This window comes from Simochromis diagramma, unplaced genomic scaffold (genome assembly GCF_900408965.1).
Source record: "Simochromis diagramma unplaced genomic scaffold, fSimDia1.1 OVJJ01000337.1, whole genome shotgun sequence".
NCBI classification, from domain to species: Eukaryota; Metazoa; Chordata; class Actinopteri; order Cichliformes; family Cichlidae; genus Simochromis; species Simochromis diagramma.
In genome coordinates, this window is record NW_024386982.1 from 517773 (window position 1) to 532096 (window position 14324).

A 14324-nucleotide genomic window follows, 5' to 3' on the forward strand; every position below is an offset into this window, starting at 1 on the left:
TGTTAACCTCTGCCTGTGAGAATATAGTGTACACTCACAGAACTGACTCAAGTCCTGTAGTTTTAAATGATAAAGCAGTTTATTGAAGTGCATTAAGCAGAGAGCAGCATTACACTCAGGGAACAAGAAGAGTGACAATATGGTATCTCACTGATCGCCTCACACATTTTTTTTTTTTTTTTGTCGTCTTTCGCTAATATTTCAGGAACGTTCTCTCGAGAAGGGAGGGGAGGAGCTCTGGGAAGAGGAGGAATCTCCTAATGAAGATATCACCAGTGAAGACTTAATCATCTTATTCAGTAAAACATAAACAAGGCAACAAATTTAATGTCAATACATTTTAGGTCCACGTAAAATCTGACTATTACTGGAGAGATCTGACAGGTGTGTGACTTCTGATTGTGTTATTTTGTTAGTTTATTTCTTTTTTTGTCCTCTGATCTTTGGTTGTTTATACATGTGTTTTAATAATAAAGTGGAAATATGAGGAGCAGCAGTGTCATGGGATGCTTTTTATTTATGAAATGAAGAATATTTTGGAAGGATGTAGTGGAGGACACGAAGATCAATTATCTAAACAATGCCAAAAATATTTCTTTTGAATTGACCAAATAATAAAATTGCTCCACGTGTTTTGCTTTTGTTTTGTATCAGTGGAGACAATCACTGGAATCCACTTTTAATGAAAATAGCTGTGAATTACACTTCTTTTTCCTCAAACTGTGGGCTGGCTTTAGATAATCCTTAAAGGTTATGTTGCAGTTCATGATGGGTAGAATAACTTAAACCCACCATAGAATATGTGGTGTTGTGCTGGATATACACTCGTATGGTTAACATGTGTAGACTTTTGTGATGGTATTTATTTGACCCTTCCAGATATTATAAATGTCATATTAATGTATGGGGAAAATCAGCAGCAGACTTATTTATTATGAGCCTTTTTTTTGCGCGTTAACAAAGAAAACACAACAGGTCTCCTGCAGGACTTTCCTAAGGACAGCGCAGCCAAACTCTGATAGAGTTGGCTGGCTGGGGAAGGACCGTGTTCTGGCCAGCCATGTTTGCAGAACTGGTTGCCACAGTAGTTTGGCTGAGGATGGGCAAAGGTGCAAAGGATGCAGATGGATCAGGCTTGGTCAGCACTGGCAGGTCACCTGAAATCTGGATGCTGAAGAAGAGAGCTGCAGAGATGACAGAACAGGTGTGAGTTTAGTTACTTTGCTGATGCAGTATTTATGGCTATATCTGCCTACATTAGGGCAGTAGAGGAGACAATGAATACAAAATTAACATATGAACTTATACTGCTTATCACAGTGTCATGGTGATGTTCCTCCAAGTCTGTTGCTCTAGTTACATTTTTGTTTTAACAACGACCGGGTCTTTTTGCCTAAACATAAAACTGGCTACAAAACTATAAATGAATTCATTGAAAGTCCATTAAGATGCCAAGGTTCTTTTTGAGACCTTATCCTGCCATCATTAAGGTTCCATGTGGTGGAGTGTAAGTAAGGCTTAAAATGTCTGGGTAGGGATCTTAAGACTGCAGGTAGTTGATAGCTGGTGTAGTAGGCCACCTCTGATCAATAGTGGTCATTCACAGTGGACACAGTTGTAATGTCCTGCTTTTAAGGAGGGGAAGGACAAACCGTGTTTTAGAAAAGATTCACACAAGGAGAAATAATGGTCCCCCAAACTTTTGGCATGTTGTTAGCACTACATCTTATTCACTGGATGATTTCGTGGTGGCCAGGTACACCTTTTATATACAGGCTATGGACTGAACCAACAAAGATGAGACGATGTGTAATCTCTACCGCTATTAAAACTTAATGTGTATAAATAAAATGCTCTGATTGTTCTTACGTCCAGAGAAGACGTAGTGATGGTATCTGCCGCTCCCCTGAGGGCTGGTCATGGACAGAGCCGAGGTGATGGGGGTGGGAAATCCCTTCAGAGACACTTTGATGTTGATCTCTCCACCCAGAAGAACTCCTGAATGTCAGAAATAAAAAATAGCATGGTATTAAAAAGCACAGGACCACTTAGTCCAATATGGTTACCAGCTCTTTAAAGCTAAAAGGAACAGAATTTAAATAATTTGTTGAGCTACAAACCAGTATTCATGGAATTTCTTGGTTTCTTGCTGCAGGAAGGAATGCTGTCTGGTGGGAATGTGAAGCTCTGCAAAATTTCTCCTAGTGGACAAATACAGAGATATCATTACTATTGATTCATTCTACCTGTATGTTTTGTTCAGTTTTATATAGGCTTTTATATACTGTTTAATTGTGTTTATATTTAATCTAAGTGCAAGGTTGAATCTGTCAAAAAATAAAATAAAATAATGACACTGTTACTGTAGCCCCTGCCATAACCAATGATGTCACTGGCTTCATCTCTGGGGACCATCAATTTTGTGGTATGTGGGGGGTGTGGAAACTGTTAAATTGGGCACTAGCATTGGCACCATGACAGTGGAGTTATTTTGGGTCTGTCTTTGTTCCTCACCATTCTTAAAGAAGTACACAGTTTCTGGTTTGCTCCTGGTGGCCGGCACTGCCAGTGCAGCACTGATGTGTCCTGTCAAACCAGGGAATTCTGAGACCAGAGGTTTCGGGTAACCCGGCTCCATCACCATGTTCCCATCTAAACGCCAGTACTGGTCCCCCTGGAGACAAAGAGCGATTAATACATCCAACATCCATCAGCACAGAGGGTGCTTTTAGGACTGCTCTTCCACTATGATTCCCCCTTGTTGTATTCATATAGCTAGTTGCTGTAAAAGGTCATGGTACAGTAATCCAGTACTGAAAACTATATCCCCTTTCAATGTGGTAAGCAACTGTTGTATTTAGTTTAAAACGTCAGATTCTGACTTTTAAACCTCAAAACCTTAATGAAAACGTCCAGGATAATGCTTATAGATTATCCACAAAGGTGGTCTGGCTCAGCTGATATTCTACACATCTAATCTCGTATGGAGTGCTTTGATTAAGCAGTTTTAGTCTGCTCAAAGTTAGTGTGCCTATACAAGCTGCTTTGCAACCCACTTGCACTCGGCCTCCTCATTTCATGTTGTGCACACAATAATCAATGCTTTATTGTTTGATGACTATGTTGTGGTATCACAACATGCACTTTAGACATTTAGCAGACACAAAAAGAAAAGAAAGAAAAGGTGACATACAGGGGCAGCTTTAGTTGTGATACTGTGACGGATTCTAGTGATATCTATACCTTGATAATGTAGGTGTTTCCTTGGCAGTTGGCACGTGTGAAGATGGTGTCGATGGGAGATGAGATGCCCAAAGTGTCTGTGATACTTTGTGGCTGACCCACAGAGCGGCTGATGGGATCAACGGACCAGAATAACTCGCCTGCAACACACACAAACATACATACACATATCAGGCACATCACATAACCTGTAAATCACATTACATAATATCACTGTCCAGGTGCCAACCTGCAATTCTCAAAATAAATAAAATTCTGGCCACTTGAGGCCAACTCCCAAAGTAAATCACTCTGCTCAATCACTTTGTATTAAAACACCAAACGTTAAAGCATTACAAAGCAGGTGTACAACCTAGTACATCTTTTTATTTGTTTGTTTAAGAATCTGGATTTTGCTAAGAGTTAAAGTTGGAGGTGTGGCTGCTTTGATTGATAGCTGTGTCAACATAGTCAGCTGTAGTCACTACCTGTCTACTAGGCTGCTGTTTGCTGTGTTTGTGCCTTTTGGAGAAAGTTAAATTGAATTTCTCAGAAAATAGTATAGATATGTTATCAGTCTGTTACTTGGCACTAATTAACTCACACAAACACAGATGTATAACTGTATACACACACACACACACACACACACACACACACACACACACACACACACACACAGTTATTTGATTTAGCCTGCTAACCAACTTGCAAACACTCTGCCTTCTCTTCTAAGAACAGTCATTTCTTGCTCCAAAGAGCAACATGGCTAAAAATGCTAATGTTGATGCTTCAAAATGCAGAACCTATAAATGAATTGATAACATCATAATGTATGATATATACATGGACAGTCTATAGCTAATATGCTAACATTAATCCAAATTAAAAAACTGTTGCATGCTTGCAACAACCTGCAGTCACTAAACTTCACAGCATATATTGGCAGAGGATATAGTTTGTCCAGCACAGCTACAGAACATATTAACCCTAACCCCCTCACGCCTAGCCATAATTCGACAGTCACAGCACTCACCTTTAAATACCAGAATGGTCCCGTTAATGAGCGCTGTCAGTCCATTGATGGGAGAATGGCTGCATAGGTCGATATCAGCAAAGACCCCTGCACGCACACATACATTTTTATGTAATTTAGAAGAAGCTTATTAAACATACCCACAGGGCACCTTCAGCTGCTTACCTGTTCCTGGTCCTTCAGATCCTCCATGCCCCAAGCCCTGTAATACATCTTGAAGAGTGCTGGGTCTGGAACCTGCTGGAACACCAAGGCCTATGAGCACAAAGAACAGCATTGCTGTGTACTGTAGTATGTTGGGAATTGTTTTTGAACAACTTGTTTTAATGAACCTAAAACAAGGTGCAAAAATCTTGGTTCATCTACAATTATGAAATAATTTCTGTTAAATAAACCTTGACTAAGCATAGATGAAGCAGCTCCCCCAGGGGATAACACAAGCTGGGCATCCAGTTTACTGCCAACAGCTCCATGAGCCAGGGGGCTCACTGGAGCACCAATGCCCAGAGACGGAGCATTATTGATGGGCAGAGATGAGCCTGGTGCTGGTGAGTATGGAGCTCTGCTGTGAGAGGAAGGGACTATCACAGGCAGCAGGCCAACAGGCATGCTACTCACACCTACAGGAGGAATGAGAGACATTACCTTTAATGACCATTAATCAAACCTGCATTTTGCTCATTTAAGAAAACTAAGTTACGAAAGAAAGAAAGTAGTCCAAACCATGTTGTAGCTGATTGGCTGATACAGCAGAAGGGGTGGAGTCAGATAAGCCAACAGTCAGTGAGTTGAGGAGGCCTGAAGAACCCTGACACTGAGCCCCAAGGTGCTCTGGGCAGCGGCCTCTTCCTACATACAACAACGGTAATGTAGCATTATTATTCATTTTTGTTACTCTTTTAAAGGAAGCTAATGATGGATGGATTTAGCATTGCTAGTGCTTTGTCAGTTTTGGACAGAGTAAGGGCTGTTACCAGATTCAGTACTGGCAAATATTCAGTAATATTTGAACTGTATTCACCTGTGAAATATTCCTCACTCTCACTATTGGAGGATTTCCTGTTCCTCTGGGATTTCCGCTTTCCTGAGGTCGATAAAACAGAGCAGAAAGGCTTAAAATAAGATACCAGGAACTGTAATGAAAGCATTAGGAACATTCTTGTATTGATGTCTGTAGTAACTGACTACAGGCATACCTGAAGCTGTGGCCCTTAGAGACTGGAGCCTGCCACGATATGACTCTGGTGAGAGTGGCACTGTGGCGTCTGTCAACACAGAGAAAAATGAAAAACTAGAAATTAGAATAGAATAGAATAATCCTTTCTTTGTCCCACAAGGGGAAATTTGGTTTTAACAGCAGCCAGAAAGACACATTGCAAACAAACAGTACACAGAACAGAAACATACACAATTTTTCTTTCTTACATATTTACATTAAGGACAATGGTTACTATAAACAGAGTACTGTACCGTTATTAAATTAAATAAAATTAACTACAGATAAGAGGCAAACACAGGTTGTAGTGCGAATCGGTTGATTAAATTATTGCAGTTACAGCGCAGATGTGAACATCTATGATTGTTGGGAGCGGTTTTGATTGTACAGTCTGACAGCTGCAGGGAGGAAGGACCTGCGGAAACGCTCTTTCATGCATCTAGGATGCAGCATCTGCTCAAATCGCATGTGAAAAAACATTTGTCCTTAAAGGCCTACAAGTTCAGATGAGTTGGGAAATTGGACATTGTGCTTTCTCTATGCAGTTGCAGCCGTGACTGTGGATACTTACTGCAGTTCAATTTGTAGTCATGGCAACAGGTGTTGTAGAGGACACACAGTGGATCACATTCGCACAGCTTACCACGTCGGAAGACCTCACCACAGCGACCCTGACATGACTGTCCTGAAAACACAGACAGAGAGGAGCATGTCATCACAGGACAGCACTTTGCTTCGACTGGCTTGAAATTTAAAGCCGTGATATTCTATCTGCCATGGGATTTAATAAGATAAGAAAAAGACACACCACTGAAAAATTAGCATCTCGTGTTTTACTTTCAGACAATCGTGCACTTGTCTTCCAACCAGTAAACTTTTCAACCGTTTGAAGTCATATAAAATATCCTATTTTCTGTCACTCATTCTTTTAAGAACGTTTCACTTCGATAATAAGGGAGTTATATATAATAGAACACTGCACACAAAAAATCCATCACTGTTTGTGCATTTAGGTCAAACATAGCAGCTGGACAGATGCTTAGTGCCCATTACGTTACAGCAAAATGCAGCATAGCTTTTCATTATATTATTCTTTTGGTTTAAAAATAAATAAATAAACTGCCAGTATAACAGATAACTATATTTTGTATTTGGCTGGTGCCAGTGTTGAACTTGTTGTCCAACTAAACATCATATCAAAGAAACAATTAGCTTAAAAATATTGATAAGTATATATAGAGGGACAAAAGAAATCATCCAAGTTGAAGCAACTAGGTGAAAAGAACAGTTCTTTGGAAAGAAACCTCTATAAAATTTAACACAAATAACAAACCAAAATGTAAAGTATAACAGAAGAAAGCTCTAGAACAAAACAATTAGAAACATTATGTTTCCATGAAAATAGCTACTAAACAAACAGAAAGAGGAGGACATATCGCAAAATAAAACAAACCCAAACAAATAGTTGTGTTCTGTAGTAATTAATACAGCAAACAGAAGAAACATAACAGGAAAAACAAAAGATCCATAGAGCCCAAAACAAGCTTGAAGCGTTTGTGGGCTTCAGGAAGAAACATGATCATATTTTAAAATGGAGAAAAAAAACTTTTAAACACTGAAAAGCAAACACAAAAAAAGAAAAAAGAAAAGAAAATCAAAACAGCTTACAGAAACAGATAACTTAGTAAGTGAGTTAATCTAACACAACAACAATAAGGGTACATCTTTCGCCATCTTACAATACTGTGATTGCAGCCATTCCCCAACTCTCTGTGAACAGCAATAATAGATTCATTGCTTCCACATCGAGTAGTTTTTCTGTTTTTATTCATCTGTGTTGTATCTTAATACTCGTCTACAAAAAGAAGAGGTGTAAAATGTGTAGACTTGTATGTTTTTAAGCTTTGTTTTTTAGGGTGTTATTGTATCTGTCTCACCCATGGTGCATGTAGCCTCAAAGTCCTGGCAGCACTCATTATGTTGCAGGCAGCTGAAGTCACACTTACACTGCCAGCCTCTGTTGAAAACCTCACCGCATCGACCCACACAGCTGCCTGAAGACAGAAGAAATGTGACTTGAGTCATAATTTAATTTCTATCTATTTTATAGTTATTGGGTTCAGTATTCCTTATTAGCATTTTTATATTATGCATAGTAGAGACATTATTTAAGATTTCTCTTTGTAAAATGCAAAATGATACAGCGCAAAACAGGACAAATGCATTACTGGATATTAGAAGATCAAAAAGGATGCATCCAAGGAATTGCCAGTGGAGTGATTTGGTATTTTAGGTACATAGCTAGAAAACTGTAGACAGATAAACATGGCATGCTAGGTACATAACTAGAGATCTGAGGATGTTAACTGTTTTAGTAAGTGCATTCTCAGACAATAAATAAAATTTTTAGACATCTTTTAGACATCACAGCACGATATTGTAGAAAAACAGATTAAATGTAAATGTTGATGTATACCTGGGCCAGCAGCAGCTGATGTCATACCAAGTCCAACAAAGAGAAGCCCCAGTGATATAATCATCATCACCATCTTCACCTTTATCCGTGAGCAATATCAGATCAGATCTAAGTGAGATAATCAGTAGTTAGTTACCTCCTCAGTGTGTCACCTCGCCTCTTCTACTCTGTCTGTCATCTGCTGTCTCTTGGTCTTATATATGAGACAAAAGCACACACGAACAGGACACTTTTAATTAGCAGCACACACAAACACACACTGGCAGTACACCCACAGACTAATTAAAAACTGCCAACATGCATTTAAACTTCCTACACTGTCAGTAAATCAACTCCTACACAGAGTAACTTTAGTAAGTAAAAGTAAAGACTTAAAGTAAAAAGTAATTAGATTAATTACTCCAGTAACATAAATAATATTTACGTATTTGAGATCAAATGTGCCGTAAAGCATTTTGAAAGTAAAAAGGAGCACTAAATCAGAAGCTATGTTTACTACAAGTATTTGTACAGACATTTGCTTCCGTGCGATACCACTCCTACCTGTTGACCTTTTGGCCACATTTTTCCAAACAACCAACTTAGGTACTTGATCCAAAACTGATGTCATGTGGCTTTATAATCTTTTATGGTGGATTTTAAATAGTTCAACTTGGTATACGTGTCATAAAAAGTGTCTACATATGGGTAACTTTAACGAGGAGATGAACAGAGGCAAAAAGAAGAAATGACTGAGAGGGGTCCATCCGGTGAGGCATTTACTAAAGTTTGATGTATATGCACTGCATCATATTAGTTTTATTTATTTATGCTCTACAGTAAAACAAAATCAATAACAGTCAAATAGATTTTTTTGGTGGAGGTGGAGGCAAAATTATGGCATGGGAATGCCAAAGGAACCAGGCTACTGGTGTTAACTGATTATGTCACTGCTTATAGCGGTAGCAGCTATATCATTTTTGACAGATTATATGGTATGCTTCAGATCATGTGCTCCATGCTTTTCTCTTCCCAAGTACAAGTTCATCTTTATTTCATCTGAAAAGATATTTTTTCTTTAAAAAAAAATGCAAATCAGATATTTTCTGGCAATGTCTAATCTGGCCTTTGTGTAATCAGTGGTTTCCGTCTGTATTTCAGTTTATCTCTTGATTGTAGATTTTGAAAATGATATGCCTCCTTCCTTGAAAGTATTCTTGACTTGGTTAAATTTTGTGAAGTTGTTTTCCATAAAAGGATTTTTTTTTGTGACAAACTGTTGATTTGGCCGTTCTTAAATTTTGGATCTTTCTGTGGATTTATTGCCTTGACTTGCACATATATTTCTCTAAACTTCTTATTCAGAGTTGCAGCGAACAGAGACCAAGTGTAACTTCAGCACTTAGAATAAACTCCACACCTCTTATCGCTTTAGTGTAATAAGGAAAAACAAGCCTCACCTGGTTATGAAACTGCTTATCAGTCAATTGTCCAAACCTCACAAAATATGGCACTATGTATAAAAAGGGCTGTAAATACTAAAAGGTTAACACAATATCTTAGTTAAACTCCAAATTGATTGCTTGATTTAAAATTAACTGTGGTAATAATAATAATAATTATAATAAATAATTATATGATTTTTGTCATTTCCACAGTGCTTAGCAGTTCTGTTAATTCAGAATTTATGACTGACAAAAACTATACTTGTTGTACTAGCAAACATCTACTCTAAAATATTGACAATAAATTAACAACCAACACAACAAAAGCCACACTGATGTTTTCGTTTGCCCATATCTCTCCAAAAAACATGTCTAACCAGGGACCAAGTCCCTGCTTATGGATGGGACTAATCAGGCATAAAATACAATTATATATTGAAGGTCAGTTCTGTACACAGCCCTTACATGTAGGCAATTGATGTATCAGTTCTTTTTTTGAAGCCATCTCTTTATATGTACAGCGTTATGGTCATAAGAAGCTGCTTATTCAAACGACATATGGGATTATTTTCAAGTAGAAGAAAGGCTCCGTTTGACAATACTGAGATGGACACAATGTCAATGAGTCACTCCACCAGACCAAACACACCATTAACACGCCCACACTGCTCACAGTCACCTGCTGGCCTTTGCACTGACTATATGTGTGTATGTGTTCTGTCTTCTTCATATGGTTCATTTTGAACAGTCAATTATGTGTGATGGGGAGCCCTCTAATAAGCCCTCAAGGATGGATGTGGTTACTTCAGGGTATTGTGATTGGCGAGATGGCCAGATTAAAGCAGCTCGTAAAACTTTATTAGCACCCCACATTGTGACCATGTACAGACTGTGGGATGCATGTTGGCGGGCAGTTCAGAGCAACACACACACACTTGTTAGGTGTAAAGGAACAAGAGTCCAGACAGACATCATGAAACATGTATTTAAAGAGCATCTGGCAGTAGAAATAACTGATTCATTCATCCAGCACATGTAATTGTCACTTATACAATATACAAGTCAGACAGTTCACTTGAGAAATGTGTCTGTTGCTGTCTGTAGCTGCCATGGGACACAACATCGTGCCTGTCCAATCACATTCACTTTGTTCAGTTTTACTGTCAGTGGTAATGACTCTGGTGGGACCGTGGGCTGCTGACCAGTGTCTGCTCACATTACCTCACCCTCCTGGTATCATCCTCTCACTGTCTTCACTTGTTCCTACTCGTTATTTCATTTTTATAGTGAGAGCCAATTACATGCTTAAGTTTATTTAGTAGTGGGAAAGGAATGTGTTCCTTTGTTTACTTAGTTTGATTAGCTCATTCCAACTTTTAACTTCAGCTTTATTAGGAATATAATGTGAAAAGCTTGTATGACAATATCTTATGTTTTCAGATAAATTTGAGTTTTTACATTCCACAGTTATTGATCTGTTAAGCACTTTCTAAAACACAAGTTAATGACTTTTGGTTTGTCTAAATCAAAAGACTTCTTAATACTTAATGCTTTTCCCAGTAACACATCATTCTCGGAAAAGGAGAGCCTTTAATGACTAGTCACAAAGGGGTGTGGGTGTTATGGTTTTGAGGTTTAGTTGGTGTTTTGGTCTATAAAATTTCTATTTATTTTTTTCTATTTTTTGTGATTCCTTATTTCTCAGCACTTTCTTTTGCACTTTCCTAAAGTCTCTGTGACTCTGTCTGTCCATGTGCTGTTCTTATTACTGATTAGTCATTTCCTGTTTTATTTTGTTATCCAGTTTTCCTTTTGATAAACTTGTCTGATTTGTTCTCAGTTGCTGTCATATGCCTTATTAATCCCCCTTAGGGAAATCAAGCTTATTTAATTCCCTGACGGAGGGATAATATGCCCTGTCTGTCAAACCACTGATTTATGGCCCCATGTCAAAGAATTTATGATTTAGGAAGTTATACATTTTATGACAGTTATCATTTTTATGAATATCGTAAAATTATGATATGTCATAACTCGGTAATAATCAGTCCCAAAAATATAATCACGAAAATGTGGACTAGGATAATGAATAGGATGTTTGAGATAGAACTGGACTATAGAATCATTCATAATGGTGTGCTGTTGTCATTTTAAGCGAAAAAGTTTACTTTTTACTAAAAAGCTTTTTAGTCTAAAAAGTTTTTAGACTAAAAAGCTTTTGTAACAGTGATGATGGAGGGAGATGGAGGCTGCATGCCCCTTCTTGATTGCAAACCGTGAGATTGACAGATAAGGTCTAGGAGTAGTCCCCGATGTTTGCAGACGACATTGTGATCTATAGTGAGATTAGTGAAGAGAGATATGGAGAGAAAAGGAATGTAGAAGCAAGACACAATACAGTGGTCCTTCGTTTATCGCAGTAGTTACGTTCCAAAAATAACCCGCGATAGGTGAAATCCGCGAAGTAGCTAACTTTATTTTCATTTTTTTTACAATTATTATAGATGTTTTAAGGCTGTAAAACTATGGGCAGAAATCTGTACCATCAGAAACTGAATTTGAATAAGTTAAATTTGAATTTGAATTGCTCGGATTGAATCTGAATTGTAACTTGAATAAATGCTTTTAAAAACTGAATATGAATTAGCCTAATTTGAAATTTAATTTTATATTTTTAAAATGAATTCATTTGCTTTGAAACTGCATTTTATCCTTTAAAAATTTAGCTCTCGAATAATTTCAGATTCCCTTCTCACCATTCAGTTTCAGTTCTACAATTCAGTTTCAGTTCCAAAATTCTGTTTTTTGGGACTTACATACGATTCCGGTAATCAACCGCAGATTAATAGAACTATGTTCTACTAGTGGACCGAAAGTGTTACTGACGGGAATCTACAGCATCTTGAGCTGACTTAAGACTTCAGAAGTTATTCGTCATGTCGAATGACCAGCGGATAAACTCTCAGGTTGGAAATAAATGTATTACATGTATAAGAACAAGGGTCATGTTAACAAATGATAGCCGTACAGTAACTTTTATGCTTATTGTAGCTGTTAGCTAAAAATGCTAATTTAGCGTAGTTTGCCCTGAATTCAGCTTTGACAAACAAAATGATCGACTGTTTCTAGTAGAATTCCAAAGTTGTCATCTTTACCCTGTCAGAGCCCTGTATGCTTGCAGAGACCCCTACAGTAGGGAAACGTGCAAAACAGTGTCCAAACCTTTGTATTTTAGCTTTATTTATGTCTTACACAGCATCCCAACTCTTTAGCTAACTTAATAACTTTAGCTAAAGTGAATAGTTAGTCTAATTCATTAGTGCAGCATTACTGGATCACCTCTGTTTGAAATGATATGATATGTGACTATCACTGTGTTTAACTACCATAATAATTCTTAGGGTACTGAGTGCATGCTTAATTGGGTTTTGTTTTTTTTACATACTGCTCCATTGCTATGTTTGACAGGCTGAAGTTGTCAGGTCGCCTCCTAAATCAACCATCTTTTACAGGTGTTTTGTGCCAGAAATGGAGTGTCCACTGAAGACTGAAGATACTGAATTTCTACACCTTGCCATTGATCCGTCTTGTGCCTTCATCTAGACAAGAGACATTAACTTAACCACTCATCTCTGTACCTACATCACCTTCCCTGACAGTTGTAGCTTGGCTCATCTGAGGGTGAAATTATAAGAATGTGTTATTTTGCAAAGTGCTCTCTCGGCTTCCTAAATAAAATATGGCATTGAGGTCATTTCTTCTGAAATATAAGAACCTCTCCTGGTTTTAATGGCACTTTGGATTTCCTTACTTTCTGTTCCACTCCCAACCCCAAATAGATGCTGACAAGCTGACACAGTAACATGGAAGAGGGAAAGAAGTTGGAAAGGACTACTACAAATAAACCTAATGCCTAACAATGAAAAATGTAAAATAATAACAACAATAATAATAATAAAGATGAAAGATGAAGTAACAAGTTTTTAGTTTCTTCTTTATTCCAGATGTCTGTGACATGTGATGAGAAACACCATAATGGAAGGCCTTTGTCATCACATGCTTAAACTCATCATATATTTTTGCATATGCTGAACAGGCAGTCAGACATGCTGTAACCAGGTGGTCCTAGCCTGTTTGGTGCCCTGGGCGAACACTGAGAAGCTGAGAAGAGACGCAGTTTGTCCCGAACTTTAGCTAGAATGGAAAAAAAGACACAAAGCTGGAGTTATTCTGTCATTACGCTGCACAGCTCCCTCTTCTTCTCTCATTCTCCCCCCTCCCTCTCCTGTTGCTACTTCAATCATGAAACTGATCAATGATCAGCTGATCGGCTTTTCTCTCTTGTTTATTTATCGCCCACTTTGCGCCAGAAACAGGAAACCAGCAGATGTCGCGCTAAACAACAGCAGCACGTTTAAGCTTGATCAGCTGTTGTTAGAATTTATTTAATATTTATTTCTAGTATCAGCTGATGTTTGCTGGAGCCACAGCTGTAAAAGCTGCTGGTCTTGATGTCGGTTTAGTTATCTGGTGAGAGGGAAACATGAAGATGAAACCAGGAGATGTCCTTACTGAATCATCAGAGCTGAACAGGTGATGGAGAAACAGGTTTACCTTTTAGTTCACATGAATGAGTTGAAGGGAAGTTATGAACTGTTTCTGAGAGACAAATAACACCAGGATCCTTTTTTAGGTAGCTGACAGCTGGTAACTGTGCAGGGGCGGGTCTAGGAAAGTTTTGCCAGGGGGGCAGGTAGGGCATTAACAGGGAAAGGGGGGCACAAAGAAATACTTTTCTTTCTTATTCTCATTTAAAATATCTCACTTTTATTAAACAATTATGTATGAAAAGCATACAAGAGTAAAAACAGATATAAGATCCCTTGAAAGATTATATAATGAATCTTGTATGTTTTGGATACTTACTAAAACAATATATGAAAGTAATGA

The 14324-nt window shown here is 38.0% G+C and overlaps 2 protein-coding genes across 6 annotated transcripts in view; one reads left to right on the forward strand and one right to left on the reverse strand.

The window, feature by feature from the left end:
• The window catches only part of tpra (translocated promoter region a, nuclear basket protein), a 34001-nt gene extending 33694 nt beyond the window's left edge, over positions 1–307 (forward strand). For all 5 annotated transcript variants that reach the window (XM_040039513.1, XM_040039517.1, XM_040039516.1 and 2 more), the window contains exon 55: positions 206–307. In XM_040039513.1, coding sequence (XP_039895447.1) covers positions 206–261 — 56 coding nt within the window. In that variant the 3' untranslated portion in view covers positions 262–307. The remainder of the gene's footprint in view (positions 1–205) is intronic.
• Positions 167–8478, reverse strand: prg4a (proteoglycan 4a). The gene is made up of 14 exons (XM_040039519.1): positions 7951–8478; positions 7412–7528; positions 6046–6159; positions 5455–5523; positions 5280–5342; positions 4982–5107; positions 4654–4878; positions 4424–4513; positions 4259–4345; positions 3244–3383; positions 2515–2674; positions 2121–2201; positions 1870–1998; positions 167–1184 (listed from the first exon to the last, which is right to left on the reverse strand). The coding sequence occupies exons 1-14, from the start codon at positions 8021–8023 to the stop codon at positions 994–996; spliced, it is 1665 nt and encodes a 554-aa protein (XP_039895453.1). The 5' UTR covers positions 8024–8478; the 3' UTR covers positions 167–993.
• Between the last annotated feature and the right edge of the window lie 5846 nt (positions 8479–14324).